This window comes from Myodes glareolus, chromosome 6 (genome assembly GCF_982192425.1).
Source record: "Myodes glareolus chromosome 6, mMyoGla1.1, whole genome shotgun sequence".
Lineage (NCBI taxonomy): Eukaryota > Metazoa > Chordata > Mammalia > Rodentia > Cricetidae > Myodes > Myodes glareolus.
The window spans coordinates 17,334,892-17,358,717 of NC_142031.1; the positions used below are offsets into that span (position 1 = coordinate 17,334,892).

The 23,826-nt window shown below is 48.2% G+C and overlaps 2 protein-coding genes across 4 annotated transcripts in view; both read right to left on the bottom strand.

The window, feature by feature from the left end:
- Positions 1 to 3,279, bottom strand: part of Rap1gap (RAP1 GTPase activating protein) — a 62,395-nt gene extending 59,116 nt beyond the window's left edge. Inside the window, exon 1 of the transcript XR_015738049.1 lies at positions 3,182 to 3,279. The gene's annotated coding sequence lies outside the window, so the exon portion shown is untranslated. The remainder of the gene's footprint in view (positions 1 to 3,181) is intronic.
- Positions 3,280 to 9,212: 5,933 nt separating this feature from the next.
- The window catches only part of Usp48 (ubiquitin specific peptidase 48), a 72,821-nt gene continuing 58,207 nt past the window's right edge, over positions 9,213 to 23,826 (bottom strand). For all 3 annotated transcript variants that reach the window (XM_048443288.3, XM_048443287.3, XM_048443289.3), the window contains 4 exons: positions 17,128 to 17,253; positions 14,735 to 14,783; positions 12,551 to 12,577; positions 9,213 to 11,626 (listed from right to left, as the gene is read on the bottom strand). In XM_048443288.3, coding sequence (XP_048299245.1) covers positions 11,604 to 11,626; positions 12,551 to 12,577; positions 14,735 to 14,783; positions 17,128 to 17,253 — 225 coding nt within the window. In that variant the 3' untranslated portion in view covers positions 9,213 to 11,603. The remainder of the gene's footprint in view (positions 11,627 to 12,550; positions 12,578 to 14,734; positions 14,784 to 17,127; positions 17,254 to 23,826) is intronic.

Sequence of the window (23,826 nt, forward strand, 5' to 3'; positions counted from 1 at the left end):
TGGGACCTCTCACGATCACACTGCCCAGCTAAGCCAAATTTCCCTTGCTCATTGGCAAGCGGGCTGCCTCTTCACACCTCTGACCCAACTCACTACCCAGATGGACCAAGCTGCTCCCCAGAACCTGAGTCGAGTCCAGAGAGGGGAAATGATTTGCCTGGCTGCACCTCTAGCTAAAGGAAGGGCCAAGCTTGGGCCAAGGATCAGCACTCTCAGAGGTCTGGGGTTGGGGCCCAAATGAGCGTGATGGAACCCACAGCCCCTCATTGTCCCTAGCCCGCCATCCGCCCACCCAGGAGGCTTCACCTCGGCCTACACAAACACCTTTCAGTAGTAGCTTCTCAGCGAGGCCAACCTCTAAGAAGCTCGGCCAGGTTGCCAGGGCTCCTCAGCCTAGCATTTGCTCTGACTTGGAAAAAGGTGGAGCAGAGGTATCCAAGGATCTCATGCATTCATACCAGCTGGCCCCCTAGCCCTCCTCGGGGGCGGCGGGCTGTTCAAAGCAGAAAACAGAACTTGGACAGGCACCTGATAAGGCAGCAGAAGAAAGGGAAGCAGGGGCTGTGGCTGTTCCAAGCCTGTGCTGGGTCCGGTGTGGTCTCAGGAGAGACCTGCGGATCGGATTGGCACCCTCAAGGCCAGGCAAGGGGAGAGACTCTCAAACAGTCCTTTGGGTAAGTGCAGGGTGAGAACAGGGGCAGGTGATGGAGGGGCAAACATGGCGCAGTTTCAAAGGCTGTCCTTCCATCCCTAGCTGGGTTCAGAGGGAGCGCAAAGGGGGACTAAGGTAAGGGTTGGTTGGGGAGGGGGATGTTCAGAGGGGCACTGCCACCCTCCAAGGGTGACAAGGCAGTTACATCCCACGCACAGGAAGCTGATGCCAGGCACACGTGCAAGCGTGTATCCATGTGGGCGCCTGAGCATGTCTGCCAGGATCACTTTTAAGGGCACGGGGCCTCCACGTGTTTGTCTCTGCAGGTTCATGCATCCTGGCAGCACACGGAGGCCACTGAGGTAGAAAAGGCCCCAAGATGAATGCTTTAAGCCTCCCCTTAGTCACAGAGGTGGCATCTGTTGGGGTGGCGCGTCTCTTGTGGGTGGGGTCGCCCAGGGTAGAGGGTGTCTGTGTGTTCCTGGGTCTGGGTCTCTGGGTATCTGTGAGTCAAGCTGTGTTTGTATTTGGGTCTGGCTGTGCAGGGCGTGGGGTTGTTTGCCCAGCAGATGTGGCTACTCAGTAGTCTGACAGCGGGAACAAAGGCCTTGAAGACAGACAGGCGGCATGGAAGACTGACCGGCCTCAGGAGTCCTTGAAGGTCTCTGTGTTCTGAAACACGACAGCGGGGTAGGGACAGGAGCAGAAGGCGGCTCTCAGGCCTCCTTTACTCCCTACCTGTGCAGACCCTGGGGTGGGGCTGGGGGTTTGTGTGCCTTCAAGTCCAAGGAGAAGAGAACTTCAAGGCAAAGAGGAGGCTCGCTGCTCCCCAGAGAAAGGACCCTGCTGTGTGTGACCTGTAATGGGGAATGTCTAGAGCAGCAAGAGGCTCCTGAGGCCATGCTAGGCAATTATCTTGGGGAGAAATGGGGGGCTTTTCTCAAATGAAGTAATGAGCTGGCCAAAGCCTGGTGGGCAACATCATAGCCATGGGAAGGGCATCACTGCCAGTACAGATTCTAGACCTCACCATCTCACCCAGCTCCATCCAGAGGCACCTCCCCTCCCCTCCACACAGGTAGCAAAGGGCCACAGCCCATGGTGAGCCCTCCACGTGGCCGAATCTCCACCAGAATTCTGGCTGTAGCCAGGTGTGTTGGTGTACACTTTTACTCCTAGCACCCAGGAGGCAGGATCAGAGAGATCTCTGTTCAAGACCAACCTGGTCTATCATACCAAGTTCCAGGCCATCCAGGGTTTCATAGTGAGACCCTATCTCCCAAAGATTAAATAAAAAAATCTGATTGCAGCCCTAGCACCAGGTAACTCAGGGGGCACCAGGTAACCACAGTCTGCTCAGCCTGGCCAGGCCTGTTTCCCCACCTGCGCCACGGAGACCTCATCCTGCCATGAAAGGCTGCTGTACCCAGAAAAGGTGGACAGGGCAGGTATTCACACTGCAGGTTAATCATCACCCAGGAATCCTGTGCAAGGCCGAGAGGCATACCCACTCATTGCCCAGGTCTTTCCATTGCCAGGGGACTCTGGAGTCAGGCTGAGGTCCCAAAGGGAACCCCATGGGGCAGGGTCTGAACACAACCTGGTCCTGCTTCCCTAGCAGTTCCGAGCTCACCTAGACACCCATCAGAGCTATTCTGAGCAACTTCTCCCCCAACCATCTCTAGGCGGCCCTGGATTGGTGGGGTTGCACACATGCAGTTAGCTCCCTTGGACAGGAAAGCGTGCAATCTCACCCCCACTTCCTCTTGGCTTTGCTCCTGCTTCATACCTGGCAGGATTCTCTCCCCATCTCTCCTGAAGGCCAATAGGTGTCTGGCCCTCTGACTTTGGCAGGGAAGGGACTGAAGGACAGACACAAATGCCAATATACCATGTGAGGAAGGGGTGGGACGTGCTTCCTAACCCCACCTCAGGCCTATGCTGTGACAGCCACCACAAGGTCAAGCATTGGACAGGGAAGGATAAAGGGGTTGGTCAGACAGACACACACACAGAGGGGGGAGGACCCAAGGTTTCTTCGGGAAGCTGTCACATCACAGGGCTCCCAAAGGGCCTGCAGGGCACAGTGGTGACTGCTAGTGGATTCAACCACCAACCCTCAGAGCCAACCCAACCAGGGGTGGCAACAAGGACTTCGTGACGCCAGTGCCCCGCTCGGTGGTGGGCAGGGACGAGCAGGGATGAATTATGTATCTGGAGATGCAAGGACTTCAAGGCCCAGGGCGATGGCAGAGGATTCCCCACTTCCCTGGTCAGAGGAACAGAATACCTCCCCTTGGGGATGCCGGGCTGGCCTCTCCCCAGTGCGCCCACTTCTCCCCCGTTCCCTCCGGAGGGTGACAAGGGTGACGGAGCCTAGGACTCACGAAACCTAAGGGTGGAACCCGAGTCTGCCCGCGTCATGGCTGATGCCCGCGGGGGTCCCCCCCTCGCCCGCCCAGCCACGCCGCCATCTAGCCTGGCCGCGCCCCTCCCCGCCCGGATCTCCTACACCGAGCCGGCACTCACCGGGGGCCTGGGCCGGGGCGTCCTGGGCTCGGCACTCCGGTGCCCTCAGCTGCTGCTGCAGCTCTGCCGGGACACGCTCGCCACCGCCGCCGCCGCAGTTCGGGGAGGGGGACGTCACGTGACCGCCGATCTCTCCTTCCCGGCGCCGCTCCCCCCCGTCACTGCGGAGCCTGAGCCCCAGGCGCGGGAGCGGCAGGGAGGCCACCCCTGCTGCGTCCCCCTGTCTAACAGGTAGGGAAACTAGGGCCCAGAGAGGCGTAGGGACAAGCCCAGGACTGCACAGCCAGACAGCGGCAGTGCTGGGGGCTCTGACGGACAACTTCAGGGCGATTGAAGAGTTGTGGGGGGAACGACACTCTTCCACGGGAGACGCTGGGGCAGGAGGAGAGAGAGACCCACTAGTCAGTGACTCCCTGCGTCTCCTTAGGTTCTTCTCTACCCCACCTTAGGCTAGGAGTGGAGGGAAGACAGCAAGAGGACCAAGAACAAACCCTAGTTAGAGTGACCTCCGAGAGCCCCTTAAGAAACCTGCCCAAGGTCGTCTAGCAAGCTGACAACAGGATGGGCTCTTGGGCCTGCCCACCAACTCTAGCTGCTGCTGGCGAATACACCCCTCTTGCCGAAGCCAGGGGCAGAGACTGACTGTATAGGTGCAGACCTGTGCCAGAGCCTTCCAGATAGATGCAAGATCCTGACCAAGTCACAGAACATCGGAGCAGATCTTGACTATCTCTGGGTCTCACTAGTTGTTCTAACTGGGGAAACTGAGGCCGCAAGGGTGGGAGAGAGAACTTCCATCTTGTTCATCCCGTTATATTTGGGGCTGTCCAAGGTCAAGGTAGGACTTAGGAGAAATCCTGATTTCATGTTTCCTGAGCACCTACCTTCCACTCCCACTCTTACTTCCTGAGCCACAGAGGCTGCGTTTCATTAAGGAAATGATCTGGGTCTTTGGCAACCCTTACAGCAGCTGCTATAGGATTTGGCCAGACTTCAGACCCCCAGGGACCTCACTCACCTCAAGGGAGATTAGGGGAAATTCCTCATGCCCTCCTCCCCCATGGGAAAAAGGTTGAGGAGCAGTGGGCATGCTCTCCCAGCAGTGTGAGTGGGGTGGAGGCCACAGCCCAGCACCACACTGAAATAGCCAGACTGCAGAACAGCCGGAGACTGGTTTCCAGCTTTTCCAGAGTGTCAGTGCTACTGGTGGAGTGGCCCCGGGCAACACGGGTACCACAGGCAGCTGAGGCACTGGCGAGGCTCCTAGAGAATACCCTGGCAGTCCCTTTGACTTTCTATAAATACTCTAGGAGTCAAAGCTAGAAAAAGAGGAAAGAAATTAAATGAGGTTGTTCCAGGGCCTCGTTGGGATGGGACCCCGACATGTGGTGGAACCCTGACTGTCTCTGGCAGCGATAATCTTCGTGGAACCAGTACTAACTGGGAAATAACACCAAGTGCCTACATACCGTCTGGTCAGAGTGTGATGGACCAGCTTCACCCATCTCAGAAGTCCAAATTCCAGGGCTCTCCTAGGCATCCTTTGGCTTTTTGTACACGGCGGAGCAGAATGTTGAATTCAGTTTTAAGCACAATCCCTGTGCCTCTTCCTGCTTCCTAACTCCTTTCCCAACAGCGGCCTCTTCCCTCCCAGCTGTATGAGTACGTGGTTCAGCACCTGGAGCCTGACAAAGGCCCTGCAGACAGACGGATGGACAAGAGCCTGCTCCAGGCAGCTTATTAGACTGTAGTGTCCCATCTGGGCCCAAGAGAAAAGCAGACAGCAGGGGTGGGGAGTAGGAAATACACCAGGGAGCTGGATCTGATGTAATCCCAACTCTCCAGGAGACAGGAAGACCCCAAGTTCAAAGCCTGCCTGAACTACTCAGAATTTATTTATTTTTTTTTAAATTTATTTATTTGCTTATTATGTATACAGTATTTTTTCTTCAGTCCAGAAGAGGGCACCAGGCCTCATTTCAGATAGTTGTGAGCTACCATGTGGTTGCTGGGAATTGAACTCAGGACCTTTGGAAGAGCAGGCAATGCTCTTAACTTCTGAGCCATCTCTCCAGCCCACTACTCAGAATTTAAAAATTCCCTGGACAACTTAGCAAGACCCTGTCTCAATTTTTTTCCTGGGGATGGGGGTGGGGGGTAGCAGGAGACAGGGTCTATTATGTAGCTCTAGATGTCCTGGAATTCTCTATGTAGACCAGACTGGTCTTGAACTCAAGAGATCCATCTGCCTCTGCCTTCCAAGTGCTGGGATTAAATGTATGAGCCACCGTGCCCAATTTAAAACAAAACTAGGGCCTTGAACGTAGTTGGGCGGTAGAGCACTAGGTGAGGATATAGTTCAGTTGGTAGAGTGCTTGTCTAGCATCAGAAGGTTCAATCCCCAGCACCACACAAAGCAGGGACGGCAGGAGGACTGAGCCCAGAACTCAGGTAGAGGAAGGAGAGTCAGGTCTTCCCCTCAGGCATCTACTGAGACTCTAAAAAACAGAAAAAAAAAGAAATCTTGCGTGGATCAAAAAGCCCAAATGTACTGTGGTGGGCCTTTGTCCTTCCATGCTCTCTGGACCCACAGATTAAAAGCTCCAGGGCCATGGTGCTTACTTGCACGGGGGAACTGAACATGCCTGACACTGGCTAAGGAGAGAATGAAGGCTTTTATGTCCCAGGCCTGTTTCTTTAGAATCAAGGAGCTTTTCAATTACAGCCGGTTCCTCTTTGCAGAAAGCCTCTTCAATGGGAGGCTTATAATCTCTTGTGGTTCTTGGAGGGCACCATTCTGAGATGGCCAGAGGCCCTGGGGAGGAGACAACACGTGCCTATGGAGGGGGCTGGGTGCACAGCCTGGCATGGACTGAAGATTGGACAAAGGCCCTGGAGCTTTGCTTTCTCTGGCCTATTTCAATCCAAACCACTCAGCATTGACCACTCACACATTGCTGCTCTAGGCACTAGCTTTCTTTTCCTCACTGAATATGCTCCAGCCCTGCTACCACCTTGCCCTTGCATTCACTAAGATGGCTTCAAATGCTTTGACATCTGAGGCTGAGAATGGAAACATATATGGCACACCTGTGGTTTCTCAATAGTGTGTGTGTGTGTGTGTGTGTGTGTGTGTGTGTGTGTGTGTGTGTGTGTACGTGCGTGTTCTAAAACAGAAATGACATCCCTTGGGAAAGACACCTCTGTTAGCTCTGACAAAGAGAAGAAAAGCAAAGCAGGGATGTCCCACAGGGCTTGCATCTAGGAAACACGCATGCTAAGCATCCCCCAGGTATGCTGTGCAGAGGCCTAGCGGCTAGGTAATGAATCTTCAGAAGGGATGTTGGCCCAACCCCAGCTCTCCTCAGATGTGCCTATCGGAGAAAATCTGGTGGACCCTGAGAATGCTATGGCCAGGGCTGGCAAGTAAGATGACCACATTCTGGTGGTAGGGGCCTAAGCCAGCCCAGAACTGGGACAGCTTTCTCTGAGATGGTTTTAGGGACAGGCATTTCAACCTCAAATCCGACTCCCAGTAGAAGGAATAGTACACTCTAGTTCCAGAATCTGACAAGCGAGGACATCCGGGGCCTCTTTCATCTGGGGAACCAGGATCAGGCTCTGGAGGGACAAAACACTGCTGCCGCAAAGCCTTCACACATAAACTACCCAGAGGCAACTCTGGGACTGTTAAGCCCTCAGTCAGCCCTGGTTGGCAACTCTCCAAACGCACACCTGGAGGATCCTCCAGGGAGCCGATGAGCAGAGTGTGGGAACATTGCTGGACCTGCCAGGAGGCCCCACTTTCTCCTTCTACCCAGCAGGAAGAATGTTTGACAATGTCTACACAGCCAACTTCCGTATGTTCAACTGGGAACACTCTTGTCCAGGATCATAAAAGGAGCTGGTTGCCCTTGGTTACAAAACAGGAGTGGCAGAGGCAGGAACACCCAGATACAAGTGCGCAGAGGCCAGTGTGCCAGCCGGCCATGGTCCAACCCAGGCAGTGGCTTGCCTGGAGTATGTCCCCATTTCCTGTGGCCCAGGGCTTGCCTGGCCTGGCAACATAGCCTATATCTGGAACCCAGCAGCCTCAACAGTTGCTGCTGCAGGCCTGGATCCTCTACGCCCAACAGTGATTTTAATGACAGGCTCTGGCTGCCCCTGAGGTGCTAGCCAAGCCAATGCAGGAAGTTTCTTTCACTGTGTATGTTCCGGGGGAGGGAGCAGATGACACTAAGAGCAACACAGGCCCAGGGAAGCAGTGCAGCTGAGAGTGCTTGCCTAGAATGTATGAGGCCCTGGGGTCAGTCCGGAGCACCACTTAAGACCAGGTGTGTCAATGTACACCTGGACTCCTTACAGACAGGAAGATCAGAAGATCATCACTGCCTACATACAGTTTTAGGCCAGCCTAGGTAAGTCCCTGTCCCTGCCCCCACCACCAAAAAAAGAGGGAGGGGGAGGTCAATACAAGCAGGAAGTGGTAGCCCATACCATAGTCCCAACACTGGGAGGCTAAAGCTGGACCACAAGTTCAAGGCTAGGCTGTGCTACCTAGTTAGGTCCCTGTGTAAAAACAAAATAAAACAAAGGCTGGGAATGGTGCCTCGAGCCTTTAATCTCAGCACCTGGGAGGTAGAAACTTCCAGGACAGCTGGGGATACACAGAAAAACCCTGTCTCAAAACCAACCAACCAGGGCTGGAGGGCTGGCTTAGCAGTTCAGAGTGGAGCTGCTCTTAGAAAGGTCCCGAGTTCAATTCCCAGCAACCCCTTGGCGACTCCCAACCATCTGGAATGAGATCTGGTGCCCTCTTCCGGTCTGCAGGCATACATGCAGGCAGAGCACTGTTCAACCAACGCGTTTCTCCTGCAGAGTTTTAAATCCCATGGTCAGGGCACACAAAAGGCTTAGGTAGTAACAATTCCGAAGGCAGACCAACATCAGCTTGAAAAAGGCCCAGAGCTCCGAGAAGTGACAATATTTCCTCCCCTCCTTTCTACAACCTGCTGAGTGGTAACTCAGCTCGGTGCAATAAGTTCTGGAGTTTGTCGGGAACACACAAGAGACACCTGTTTCCAATCCTCAACTGGAACAATTATTATTTGTAAAACTTCAATAATCCACGAACAATGAAAATTACAGGAAGTAGCTATGAAGCACCAACAAGCATCCTGGCGCCTGCACACCCTTACAGGGATGTTACTATGTTCTTAGCAACGGCAATCAAAACAACTGAAGCTGCCCTTCTGGGGCAAGAACTGTCCATGGGAAAGGCAGAAGTCTTCTGCACACATTCTAACCGTATTTTGAATGCCTTTCAGCATGCCCCTGCAGGTAGACAAGTACTCAAGACAGGTATTGTTTAGCCACTGTCCGTGGTGATATGGGCTAAAGATCTATGAGAAAGGTTAATGGAGCACCTGGCCAGCCACCTCTGCAGCCTGCAGAGCTCCCAGCACAAGGAATGTGTTATGTTCTCGGTGAAGGCTGGGGGGAGGGGGTACACTCTGGATCCCCCAGTGCACTTTCAGACTGCATGAACACCTAATCCTCCAGATGCTGGGGTGAGTGCAGCAGCAGATGCTCATGAGATGAGGAAACACAAGCAAGGCCACCATCAGCAGCTTTCCTTGCTAACACAGTTAAGGGTGGAATTACTAGGAAACCAGATACACCTTCCTACACACCCACCATGTCATGGCCCTCAGGGAAGCTGTGCAGTGTTGTCTGCCCTTTTATATTTGGGGTCTGAATTGTACTGAACCTGGTCAACACTGTTCACAAGCCTGCACTCTGTACTACCTCCCTGTACCCTGACTACCCTTGAGCACTTGGTGACCTGCCTGGCTGCTTCCGGAAAACGAAGGGCTTCTCTGCTCTGAAAAGACAAATCATCTCTTAGGTATCAAAAGTGGGCCACTTAAACTGAGCATCGGTGTCTGCTGTTGGCCAGGATTTGATCAGACCTGGGATGGAAGACCAACACTGGCAGGTCAAAGGACAAAGAACTCACTCTGGACTAACATCCGTGGAAACAGAGACACAAGTGTCTTTAATTTGGCAGAAAGGTTGACAGTGATTCTCAACAATAAAGTTCATAAATACAGAAAAGAAATTTTTCTCTCGGAATGAGGACATCCAATGATAGCCTACATGTCTGGTAATGGCAATAATCGTTTCAGCATAGGCGACTCTACACATTTGCTTGGGATTAAAGAATGATCAGAAATATACAAAGGAGAGCTGGGGATGTAGGTCAGTAAGCAGAATGTGTGTTTAGCCTGCATGATGCTGTGCTTGGGGCTCAGCACGTTATGAAATCTGTCACAGTGGCCACATGCCTGCAATCCCAGCACCTGGGAGGAAGTAGGAAGATCAGAAGATCAAGGTTATCCTGGTTACAGAGTGAGTCTGAGGCCAGCGGGCTTACAGGAGACTCTGTCTGGGAAAACAAAAAGGAAACATACAAAGAAGAAGCTTGGAGTGTAACACTCTGGTTTAATGCCATTTCTGAAGGCAGTAGAAGAGCTAGCCTATGCTTTAAGTCCACCCCATCTCAAAATACAACCAAACAGCACATATTAATAAGCAGGAACATGGCAACTGCTAAGTACAAGTGCATATTCTCCAAAATTTATCTACTTCAAGCTGTGAAGCCAAAGCCCAGGGATCCTGAGCTGCTTGGGGGTGGCCTTGTTCTGGGACCTGAGGTGCAGCTCCAATAAGGCTCGACAGTGTGAGGGGTGCGAGGCAGAGCCACACAGGTTGTCAGGGCGGAAGCATACTGCAGCACACTGAAACTGGGTCTGCCCCACCTGCATCTGCCTGACAAGAGTTAATGGTTGTTATTTTAACATGATGTAAAGAAACATAAGCTATGCAACTGGCTCGTCCACATTCAATCCCAGAAGAGGGGGAGAAACAACAGCTCTTGTCACTTATCCACACTACCACTTGTTCGTGATGCTTTGTCCAAAAGTCACAGGCTCTGGGCTTCTTTGTAAGGACAATAAAGGTCATCTGTCAATACCCTATGACCTGTTAAGTGTCTTGGCTTTAGGAAAGAGTGAGCTTTTGGAGTGAGGCTTGGTCCCATTTCTGTGGTGCTCAGGAGGACAGATCTGGAAACCAGGGTCACTTGAGTCCCTGTGTCCACAGGAAGGCGTACCTAGTGTAACTTCCTGGGAGGTATGTGGCTCTCCTGGCCCTGCACAGGGCACTTCACCTCCTCCAGAACACAAACTCGTCATTGCAAACACAAACACCACATTGGGAGTTTTACCTAGCAGCCATAAGTACTGGAAGAGGGCTGTCAAAAGATGCTGCTAATGTTGAGATCAGCTCTTTTTATATCAGTTAGGCAAAGATTTAAACAAACTAGAGGTTAAAAAAAAAAGTGGCCACAAACATATCCACACCTACTCAACAGAGAAAATGCAAAAAGCCAACCATTGGCCAGCCCTTCAACCCCAACCTCTCGCTCCATTCAAACCCTTGTTCCTGTGGATACAGGCGCTGCTTAGGCTATTCACTACCAACAGTGATCCTGAGTTGGAGACAGCACACCCGCATACTCTTTCGTTTCTCTTTTCAAAATGTCCCTCTGCAGCGTGTAAGAAGAATGCTTTTCAAAGAGAAGTGAGGTCTGAGGAAAGTGGAGCTGGAGGGCGGGAGGCCCTTCTGCCTACGGAGCTGCGGTCCAGCTTTGCATTCTTCCGTCCTGTTCTCCAGACGTGCAGGGAATGCTTGCTTTGCTGCTACGAACTGAGCATCTCCCACCACCAATGCAATGACGTAAGAAAACTGAAACAGTGCTGGGTTTAAGAGGGAGAGCACATGGGTGCTTTTCTCCCCAGCACGGACAGACAGCGAGCAGGCGGCAGGGCTGTGGCTGACCTGCAGTAGAGCTCTGAAGACATGTTCCATGGTGGCAAACTCTTCACATTCATGCTTTATTGAAAGATGAGTAAGGGTCAAAGACAGGTACTGATTAGCAGGTCGTGTCTCTAGACAGTCACTTGGAGTTCAGAGCAGGATGCTATCCCACGCACTTCCACACAAATCCACAATTGAACAGGGCATCTGTATGAAACTGACCAGGACTTTACTCCCTCCTGTGGCTCCAAATCTCACGTGTAAACATGATTTACTCCACTGCTACGCTGCTTACTCACCCTCTCCCTCCCACCACCACTTAAATAGAAAATCTGAAACATTTCCTTCGTCTGATGCCCATCAGTGCAATCTGCTTTATTTGACATAAGGCAATTGGGACAGTCTCTTTGAATGGACTTTTGCCTTTTGGAAGAGCCAGGTAAAAGTTTAATTCTTAAATCCACCTTTTCTTTAATGCCCTAACATGTCAAATTCCTCTTCCTTTCTGGTTATTCCTTGGCAGTCAGCAAGTGGTCAAAGATTAATGTCCAAGCAGACCCGTACCTGAAATAGAACACACATGGAGGGAGGGCTAAAATTAAGAGTTTGTGTATTCTGTTTGGCAAGAATGTGTCAACAAGGAATATCGACCATAACAAATGAACACAGGGGCCCTGGCATTGAAGATCAAGACAAAATACCAGCAGACTCCAAGCTCTCAGTGAAATCACATTTTGGTTGATAGCCATGGATTCCTATGCATATCACACAAGCTAACTGGGTTTGATTGATGCTTTCATTTTACAGCTACGTCCAAAAAGGAATATTATGCCTTGTTTTGTTTAGATCTTGCCAGGAGTTCCTTTGTGGTGCTCACATTCAGAAAACAGGGCAACATGGGAAGGAAGGAGGTATTTGGGCCAGGAGCTTTGGCACTGCCCGGTGAGGAACTGCTGACAGTTGATTCAATTCCATTTGGGGAAGAATCCGAACCTGCCAACAGACCTTGGGAGTGGTGGACACAGAAGCAGCTCGGCAACTCCTGCATTTGCACAGGTACAGTGCTGAGAAGACAAGGCAGCACTGACTCCACCTGAAAATCTTCATAATTAACAAAACCGGCCCTGACCTGATATAAGCCTACACTCTCCCGGCACCAACTCTTATCCTTTACATACCAGCTGCCCCGATGAGATGAAGCTGATAGGAGATTTGGGCAGAAGGTTAAATATAAATCTAGAAATGTTACTCACTACTTCCCAGCCTTCCTGAAAGGAGACCAAAGAAGTGCTCCTCACACACAGGCCAGTCTCAGGCCTCAGTGTGGAAAGCAAGAACGAGAAGCTGGAATAAAAATGATTTCAGCGAAAATTAATTCCAGTCACGAGACTTGGATTAGATTAAATTTTAAAATCAAATTCCAGCCTTCAGGTTAATGAAGAGTCCCAGTGTGGCTCTGGTATGGAGGAAGCACGACAAAGGCCTTACCTTTAAATCCTTCTTCCGGCATACAAACTGCAGAAGAAAAGAATTCCAGAGTGAAAGACAGTTACTGCGAGCATGTCAAATGCCTCAAGATGAGGAGTTTAAAATAACTTTTAATTGCCTTAGTCACCTGGAATGGTTCCTTTCGAACCCATGGTAGCAATGATCTGTTTGCCTCGTCATTAAAGTCACACACACACTATTTAGAAAGGCAAACGTTTGCGGCATGCCTGGAAACCTCATGGCTGACCTCTGGAAGCTGTGTCTTCTCTCCTCCTGTCACTCCAACATGACAAATCCCACTGTGAGATTCTCTAGCAGTTTCTTTCTGATATTTAGTTCCCTTCCTTTTTGTTTGTTAGAGATTTAATTTTTATGTGTGAGTGTTTTGTCTGCATGCCATTTCTATGTACCCCTGGAACTGGAGCTATAAATTGTTCTGAGCAACCATGTTGATGCTGGGAAGCAACCTGGATCCTCTATAAGAAAAACGAGCTCTTATCTGCCATTCCAGCTCTATTTGAATTACTTCTGAGACTGAGTCTCACACTATGTAAGTGACACTGGCCTAGAACTTGCGGCAATTCTCCTGTCTCAGTTGTACAAGTGCTAAATTAGTTTTCTTTCTGAATAAGATATTTTTATTGTTTTCCATATCTTAACCTCTGACAATCTTCCAGTGAAGGACATTTAGCTCTTCTACCACCTAGTCCACCTTGGCAATACCCAGTTTGTATGCCAGCTTCCAATGGTGCTTTCAGTTCCACTGTTTATATGCTCTCTTTTAGTGCCGGGCAATTCCTGCACAAATCACATGCTTTGTCTCTTTCTGCGTCTAGCTGCAGTAACCTCTTCAAGGCCGTCACCATCACCTCCATCATCCTTGCAGAAAGCTCATCCTAAAATCCATGTCCAGTTCCCAAGTCTGGACCAATGCCTATACTACTTGACGTACACAAACTACGCTCTGAGATCTCCCTTCCCACCTCCTAGTACTTCCTGTCCCATGCCTGGTCCCAGTAACTTCCTTCTTCTACCAGCCCTTTATTTAAGAGTGCATCCCCACATAGCATGCTGGCAGGTAACTTCAGAGACTGTGAGTTTAAGGCATGCAAGCAGACTTGGTCACCTGCATGGGCCACCTCTAACCAAGAAAGCATCCTTAGTTCTTCACTGACTGACTACAGCATAGCCTTATTCAATCAGTTTTTATTCCTATGAACTCCCCCCCAAGAAATGTCCCTCTTATATATATATGTCCTAGCTACCATTTACCCCTTTTCTCTGTAGCTCTATTTAGTTCTACGACAAGTTCTCTATACAATAGCCCAGACTGGCACCGAGTTCACAAGCGCTGGGACTGCAGGCATGTGCTGCTGTGCCCCAGCTATCTATGAGCCATCTTTAAGCTTTCCGGTGTGCCCTATACTATTCCTTCTTAGCTTATTCAATGAAAACCCTTGTTTTCATGTTCTCAGTTTGCTCCTTGGCTGTGATGTGACTCTGGCTGCTTATACTGAACATGTAAAGTGTATAACTAACTGAATGCTTTTGAAATCTCCACCATTGGGCATCAGTAGAGTCACAACCATCTCAGGAAATGAACTGGCTTTTGCCTAGTGGGAACTTACTTTCTTGTGTTGGCTTGTTTCCCTGGAGAGGGACTCCCCTGGCACTGGAGCAAGTGGAGGGCTAAGGGGAGCACTCTTCTGCTTGTTGTAGAACAGGCCTTGTTACAAGCCTTTTAGTGCAAATTCTTCCTATAGCTGTCATCCGAGGAACCCAATGCACCAGGGTGACACAGATGTGCTGGGACTGAGTGGCAAGGATCGCAGGGTGTACAGTTGTCAGGCTGCTTCTCCATAAACAGGGGGCAAAGTGTGCCCACCCTTGGGGTTGCAGAGCCTCCTGTTTCCATGTAGGTCAAACTTCCTTTTGACCACTTTTGCCCCCAGGCTTACCTTTTTTTCCAGTTTCCTCATGTTAATAAACAATGACTTTTCTCCCTGCTTTCTACTTCCCAAAACTTTACCCCATACTATGACCAATACTGGGAAGTTTTCTACCTTAAGAGCATCCAGTAGTTCTTTTTCAAGGTTAAAAGTAAAGCCCAGGGCACATCAGCCTCTCTCTATAACCCCATATCCTAAATTCATCACCAGGTCCTGAAAGCAAACTGGTCTTTACCTTGCATGACATCATCCATTGCAGCATAGTCTGCAATTGGTTCATCAGCCTAGAAAACAAATGGAGACAGTTCAGAGCCACATGGGAGGAGGGGCTTAAGGAAGAACAGGCTAACCACACCCTGAAGCCTGGTCTTGGTTCCAATACTGGCTACAAATCCTGTCTCACAGTTCAAACCCTTCTCCTCAGTCCTAACCTTGGGGACGCAAACTGGTACTTCCAGTCTACAGAGGACTTGTTTCGGATGAAACAAGCTCAGATCCCTCAGGGCCAGTAGCTGGGCTGGTTACATCAGCAAAAGTTTGGTTCACAGGTGGCTAATGGGCAATGCTCATCCATTCAGTATTGCCTAGTTTTGTACAAAAAGTGGCACTGGGCTGGAGGGGCCTTGCTCAGACTTAACAAATGCTCTGGCAAATATAAGTGTAGGCTCCTTTGGCCCACTGTACGAGGCAGAGCGCTGTTGTCTTCCCCACGAACAGCTTTAAATAGGGAAGGTGTGAAGGAGTCATGTCTAAGGGGAGATAACTGCAGGGGAAAGTGGATGACCAGTCCAAAATCCAGCTGCAGACCTGCTACAGGAGCCGTGCAACTAGCTAGTCTAGAGGCTAACAACTCAACAGGTAAACAGTATCAATTACATAGACTACAGTTCCACAACAGTCAGGATGGGAGGACCAGACATGCCAGACGTAGATGTGTTTGCCTCGTTGTGTCAGGATAAGTTACAAAAACATGCCCACCCAGGCCAGATATTTTTGGGATTGTTCTACTGGGGTTTCCTATGTAACAGAACAGTGTGCCTTAGCACCCCTCTCTTCTGTACCAGCATGTAGAGAGCATCACTAACTCCAAAATTTTCTTTCTGAGCTTGTATTAGGGTATCTAAAGTACAAAATGTTTATAAGCAAACTCCTTAAATGGATTACTTACAAATATTGTATGAAATTACCTCCAGGTTGTGTATATGGGGTATATATGAAACATACCTCATTATATATACACAAATATCTCAAAACCCAAGATCTCTGGTCCTATGCACGTCAGACAACGAAGCCTCAGTCCATGCCCATGAAGCAATACAGAAGTGCAAGCCACACCACTGTGCTGCTATCAAATGAAATCACAAGAAGCCCTACTCTCCTCAAAGAGTTTTTCATACTTGTTGTGTCTTGGCTAGGTTTTTGTCAACTTAACACAAACTAGAGTTATGTGGGAAGAAGAGAGGACTGTAAGCAAATCTGAGGGTCATTTTATGACTAATGTGGATGGTGCTGTCCCTGAGCAGGTGGTCCTGGGTAGTATAAGAAAGCAGGTGTAACCAGGCATGGCACACATTTTTGATCCCAGCACTCCAGAGGCAAAGGCAGGCCTGTGAGTCCCAGGCCAGTCAGCACTACATAGTGAGACCCTGTCTCAAAAAAAGAAACCTGCTTGAGTAAGACACAAAGTGTAAGCCAGTAAAGTGTACTCCTCCACAGCTGCTGGCTCCAGCTCCTGCCCCCCTTTCATGATGGATTACAACCGTAAACTGAAATAAACCTTCCTTCCTTCCCAAGTTGCCTTTGTTGTCATGGTATTTATCACAGCAAAAGAAACCTATTTTGTTAAAATGATGATGAAAATTTAAGTATCAACGGGGTCAGCAATTCTTTCACAGGTCACACTCTTCTTCTCTGCTCTTTCTTAAAGAGGGAAGCATTGCAAAGAAGCCACACTAGTCTAGACTCCAGCTAGTCCAAAATAAAACACAGTGGTGGTTGGCTGTAATCCTAGCAACCAGGAGGCTAACATAGAAGGCCAACCTAGGCTATATAGACCCTGTCTTAAAACAACAATAAAATAAGCAAACCAAAGGAGTGTGTGCACACATGGCAAGTAAAACTGAGAATGCAAGAGGAGGTGCCGACATAGAAATCATAACCAGAGACCAGGTCATTGAGCTGAATCCAGTGTGGTGGTTCATGGGCTGACAGTCAATCCTGACCCAAGCTCAAGCCTTCCTTCCATGAGTAGAATAAAAAACAGATCTGTGGTCTGGAGAAGCTGACCTCTTGCCAGATAAAAATCAACCTGGAGGAATGAGGCAGGGATGGTGATAGTCTTGGCAGTGCTGTCTGTCCTGACTGTCTACAGCACAAACACCAAGCCACATAAAAATCCAGAGAGGACCACGAGGAGAGACCCATTTAACTGTAGTACACAGAAAGCGGTAGGTGTGCTGGCCTCCTCTCAGCCTCTATCAGAGCTGGATAACCAAGAGGGAGCAAAAGCTCCCAGCCCCTGAGAACTCCTGCCCTTCAAGGACCCACGCTGCTTCACCACCACTGCATAGTCTCTACCAGGGATGCAGAACTGACACCTGAGGCCCCAGCTGGACGGCTACTACTTACCTTTAATAAAATGACAGACTCAGGAATGACTCCAAGGGCCCCAAGGGTGGCACGGTCATCATTTAAAATCTTTCCATCAATCGACAAATTCTGGTCAAAGGGAGCAACTGAAAATGCATGCATGATCTGTGGCAATAGAAAAGAAACAAGGTCTATACAAAGGACAGCAATGAGCCCTGTAACACCCTTGAAAACATAAAACAGATTCTAAAAAACACAGAAAAAAATCCAAAGGCTCCAAAGTACAGAAGCAGCCAGTCCACTTGCTACAATGCTAGAGAGTGTCCCCAGGAGGCCAAGCCTTAGGAATTCAGAGAACAGAGACAATTAGACATTCAGTTCGGTTGATTCAGTGTCCTATTGCCTCCCCAAGTCTATCAGGAGGAGCTCAAAGATAGGGCTGTGTTGTTTGCACCCACACTTCATCAAGATCACCCCCTTTCTAAGGTGCCCTACATCACATCATAAGCAAGTACATGGTCTCACTCAAAACCATTTCCACAAACAAGTATGAATGCTCACATAAAAACATTTTTAGGATTGAGTTGTCTGGTGCTTATAGTTCATTTATGGAGGGGTTAATGCATGATGTCTTTCTGAATTTAGAGGTTCCATTGTAGAACAAAACATATGCACAGAATTCTAGGCTGGCTTGAGACCCTCATTTCAGAAACACCACCACCACACAAATTTGGACAAAATTGTTTCTAAAAGCAAGGTTCGGGTTTCTAAAGACAAGGTTTCTCTGCGTAGCCCTGGCTGTCCTGGAACTTGGTCTGCAGAATGGGCTGGCCTCAAACTCACAAAGATCCGCCTGCCTCTGCCTCTGCCTCCTGAATGCTGAGAATAAAGGTATGTGCCACCACTGCCCAGCTACATTTCTCTCATTAGCCAGCAGCCCGGACTGTGTCATTCGGACAAACTGTCAATATTCTTAGACTCAGTGTTGAGTCTCTGGGGACCAAAATACAACTTCAGAGAAGGGCTACGTGCCGTATTCCAATACTGGCCAAGCAACAAAAGTCAAATACAATAGAAAACACACAATTCCTTCAATGTCTTTCAGATTCAGAAAGTTTTAAAATAACTGACGGGAGGTTAGGACAGATCAGTCAGTGTTAACTTAGTGACACTCTGTCTCGGTGAGGGCGCACTGATCTAGTAGGACAAGGCCCTAAATTTAATCCCTGCTATCTCAAAATAACCAATAATGGCTTAAGTCATTTCTGGATTGCAATTACATCCAGAGGGCAGAAGGAATCTTGAAAAGGCACTCAGACATCAATAGTAACACTATTACTATTCTTAACAAGTAAGGCAGTTTTAAAAACATTCATGTGAAATTTTTAATTATTTATTTTCACTTAGGTTCTTACTATGTTTAGCACTGAGTATCCTGGAACTCACTATATAGATATGCTGGCCTCCAACCGTAAGAGATCCAATCACCTCTGCTGGAATTAAAGGCATGCATTACCACACTCAGCCAAGATAAACTCTTCAAAAGTAATTCTTTAGCACCCAATCTTTTTTTTTTAAATTATTATTTATTTATATATTTATTATATATACAATATTCTGTCTGTAGGCCAGAATTCTATGTCTACAGGCCAGAAGAGGGCCTCACTACAGATGGTTGTGAGTCATCATGTGGTTGCCGGGAATTGAACTCAGGACCTTTGGAAGAGCAGGCAATGCTCTTAACCACTGAGCCATCTCTCCAGCCCCCCCTCCCCCTTTTTAAGCACCCAATCTTATTACACCATTATCCCTGATGCTAAGGGAGTCATCCAGCTTTAATACTTTCTTCTCCTTGGTGGCAGAAAGACAGATCATCTGTAGGAATTCAGTCCCCAGCTCCCTGTGCAGCAGAAAGGGCTGGTGTGATGGTTACCGCAGTAGTGACTTTAAAACTGGCTACAGATAAGAGCTCTGATCAGGTAAGAATGATACCTGGATTTCTCAAAAAGACATGAACACCCAGAGGTGACAAGGGCACGGTATTGCCAGTGAACTTTCTGAAGCAGCAAGCCTCGTTCCTATACTTCCTGCTGTGTAGGATGTACAGACAAGGCTAACTGCCAACCCCAGAACAGCACACCAATATGTAACAGGTTCATCAGCACATCCAGCAGAGCTTCGATGGAGATGGGTGACAGTGACTTCACACAGGTACAGTCGCATTCATTCCTCTCAATGTAGGATGGCTTATCTTGAAATGCCCACTCCATGAGAAGGATGGGTCAAGTACCAAATCCCTTGAGATAGCAGTACCATCTCTGAGGGATTGACACACTGTGTGTGAGTATAGACAAAGTGTGTTCAAAAATGACTGTGGCCTTCATTAAGCCAGCACATGACAAGTACTGCACTAGACAATGGAAGTATACACTAGGAAAATGCCTCCAGATAATGCAGGGCAGGCAGGTCAGCAGTCCTTATGGGGTGACACAACTTACATGCAGGATTCTAACAGGGACTAAGACAAGGTATCCCGGAAGAGGTGCTGGGAAGACAGCAGTGGTTTCGAAGAAGAGAGACAAATCAAGGCAGGGGTCCACGGACAGTACCTCCCCAGCTGTATGGGCCAGTACAGAGCCTGAGTGTCAGCATACAACACAGGCTGCCTGATAGTGACCTGCTTCCTCACTGGGGAGCATTCCAGGAGCAGCAGAGCTGCCAGACTTCAATTTCCCACATAACTGAGGCAAGGAAATGTAGATGCCTCAGCCACTTCACCCTGTGCCCAAACACCACCCCCCTTCCTAAGGGCCAATGACACACAACATCTTTGGGGAAATAAAATTTTGCACTGGAGAAGGGAAGTGGAAGAATGAGTTATGTCTAGATTTGAGTATTTGTTCAGCAAAACAAACCAACAGGAGAGAAACATGACTGGATTATCCAAACAACTATGCAAAACAATAAACTTTCTTTACTATCTATCTATACAACCTTGACTGTGGCACAGACTGTCACCCAATTCTCCTAGAGCAGTGTGCCCAAAGGAAAGGCTTCATTCTACAAAAGAAAATGAAGTACAACCCTTTTTTTAAAAAGCACCTACTGGGGCTGAAGAGATGACTCAGCAGTTAAGAGCACTGGCAGCTCTTTCAGAGGACCCAGGTTCATTTCTCAGCAACCACATGGCAGTTCACAGCTGTAACTCAGTTTCATAGTATCTGATACCCTGATACAGACATATATGTAAGCAAAACACCAATGCATGTAAAATAAATAATTTTAAAATGTCTACAAAAGAAAAGTACCTACCAACAACAACTGAGAACTACATGTATGTTCACACAGCTGCAGCAGAAGGGCCGCAGCTCTGAAAGCACTGGGCAGCAAGGGGAAATTCCATCCCACCGCCCTTCCTTTCAGTCCTGTTTGATTCACAAGAGCGGGAGACGAGAGGAAACACTACAAAGAAATCACTGAGGAAAAAGCGTGTGGGGGTTTCATCTGAACAGCTGCTGCCGTGAAGTGGTTCATCCAAGCAGGTAACACACTCCCAGGGGGAGAGGTTATTTCTGCTGCCTTCTGATTTATTCTTCAAAAACAGTGATCCATAATAAGAGCAGCACAGGCTTCAGAAGCGTCCTTGTCCACAGGGGCTCTTTTTGTAATTTAAAGGTTTTGAATGCTCGAGGTTTACCACTGACAGGCAGAAAAGCGGTGATGGAAACAAGCCTTCTCAGATGTAAAGGGCACAACAACAGAGGGAAGATATTATGCCAACACATTTATTTTCAGAGCCGTGGGTTCAACCAAGGGAAATGCTGTTCTCAGGACAATCTGGAACACATAACACCCTCAAAAGAAGCCTGTACTTTTGCCTCAATTACAACGATAAATATCAGCAACAAGAAAAATGCATGGCCATGAATGCCACCACATAAAGGCAGCAGACAAGGGAGCGTGGTCAACTTTTGGAGATTCAACAGTGACTCAAACCACAGGGGCCAGATTGGTTTTCATGGACATCTTGAATTTATCAGCTCTTTCTGCTGAGGGTTTGAGACATACCACTGGAACGCACACTTATGGAACTTTCCCTGATACCAAGAAGTGATACCATCATAAAGAATTTGGGTAACTGTCTGTGTGTGTGACCTTATAGATTTCCAAGTGAGAGTATGGATGGGGCATTAAACAACAATTTGGAAAAGACTACTATATATAAAGAAAGCTAAAGATGAATTAAAAACCTAGCAAACAGGGCCAGTGAGATAACCTGGGGCAAAGGCAATTTCTGCCCAGCCTGATGATCCAAGTCTGAGACATACACGGTCAAAAGGAATCAACTCTCATGGGCTGTCCTTTGACCACAAGTGCACCATAGCACACGTGCGCCCATAAACATATCTACATACAAAATAAAAATGCATACACAAAACAAACATATTCACACACAAAACAAGTAAACAAATAAATATATGTAAAAATATTCTAGCAAATAATATGTCACCAAAAATATTAAGAAATGAGAGGCATCGGCAGGAGTTTGATTTGAGACAACCTGATCAATTTAGCGAGTTCAACATAGGATAGGCAGGTGTACTTAGCAAAGCTCAAAAACAAAACAACAGGAGGAACTGGAGAGATAAACAGAACGCTGTTCTTACAGAGGTTCACAACTGTATGTAAATCAAGCTCCAAGGGATCCCACACCCCTCTGATTTTCTAAGGCACAATACAGACAAACATGCAAATAAATAAGAAAAAATTTAATTGGAGCCAGCATGCTGGCTAGCTTATGTCAACTAGATAAGCTTGAATCATTTCAAAGAGGTACCCTCAATTGAGAAAATGTCCCCATAAGACCAGCAACAGGGCATTTTCTTAGTGAGCGCTGGGGGAGGGTTCAACCCATTGTGGCTGGGGTCATAGATGGGCCGGTGGTCCAAGGTTCTATAAAAAAGAAGGTTGAACAAAGTGTGGAAAGCAGGCCAATAAACAGCACTCCTTCATGGTCTTTGCAATAGCTTCAGCCTCCAGGTTTCAGCCCTGCTAGAGTTCTTATTCTGACTTCCTCCATTGTAAGCCGGATAAACCCTTTCCTCCCCAAGATGTTTTGGGCATCATGTTTCATCACAGCAGCAACAACCCAGACTAAGATAGGTGGTGAGAGGGCTCAAGCAAGTAAAGGTACTGTTATTGTGCCCGGCCATCTGCATTAGGTTTCTAGAACATGACTGAAGAAGAGAAGAAGTTTCCCCAGAAAAACTGTCCTCTGACTTACCATACAGACAGACCCACACGCATGCAAAAGAAACAAGGAAATGTTAACAACAGCAAAGCACTTTTGAACAAGCTTGAGACTCCATGCTTGATCCCCAGAATCCACATTAAAATGTGGGCATGAGCTGTCTGGTGATGGCACACACCTTTAATCCCAGTACTAGGGAGACAGAGACAGTCAGATTTCTGTGAGTTCAACGCCAGCCTGGTTTACAGAGCAAGATCCAGGACAGGCTCCAAAGATCTCGAAAAACAAAACCAAAAGAGTAGGTGTGTAGGGCTGGAGAGATGGCTCAGCAGTTATGAGCACTTGTTACTCACATGGTGGCTAACAACTGTCTATAACTCCAGTTCCAGGGACCTGTGATTCACTGACTTTAAGAAGATTATGCTCTTGCCATGTACTTGGTACATATACATATACTCAGGCACACACACATAAAATACTTTAAAAATCTGAGTAGGAGAACTGGAGAGAGCGAGAGAGCTCAGCAGTCAATAGTAAGTGCTGCTCTAGCAGAGGACCCGAGTTTGGTACTCAGCACGTATTTGGGACAGCTCACAACTCCCTCTTCTGGACTCTACACTGAAAAATTTATAATGAATAAAATTTTAAAATAAGATGGAAGAAGGAGCCAAGGTAGATAGTTTTAGCCTCCACGTGCATGAGTGCACACACACTTTCACACAGGCATACAAGTGTGCACACCAAATAGAAAACAAAAAAATCAACAACAAAAACAAAGTGTGCTGAGAGCTCCTGGCTCATCCTAATAAGCAGTTCCTAGTGCTGTTTGTTTCTCCCTCAGTAACAGACTCACAGTCCAGCCATGAAAAGAGGGAACAATTATCCTGAAACAAACCTGGGTTTGTTATGGATTAACAAGCTCTCTCGATGCCTCCCACCTGAAGAAAAGTATATGTACATAAACTATCACTTGCCACCTGCATACAAAGGCTGGCTACTGTGAAAACTAAGGGGGTTTTTGTTTTTGTTTTGTTTTGTTTTGGTCCAGCTAAGAGGTTGTGGTCACAGTGATCAAGGTAGTTTGCAACAACCTTCTGTGGAAGAAAGTCCATGTCAGGTTTAGCACTGATAACACCATGGGGGACCTAAAGAAACTGATAGCACCCAAATTGGTACAAGGTCATTCTTGTAAAGTAGTAGTGGTGGCACACACCATTCATCCCAGCACTCAGGAGGCAGAGGCACAGCCTGGTCTATAGAGCAAGTTCCAGGACAGCCAGAGTTATACAGAGAAACCCTGTCTCAACACTTCCTCAACAAAATAGTGATACATGATCTTTAAGAACCATGTTGTATCTCTGGGATATTACAGAATCAACGCCAGGATGAATCTGGAGCTTTACTACCAACAGAGAGGACTTCCTTGTCCTTTGTGCCCTTTTAAACACTTCACACCAATGGTCAGGAATGTGGGCACACACCTTTAA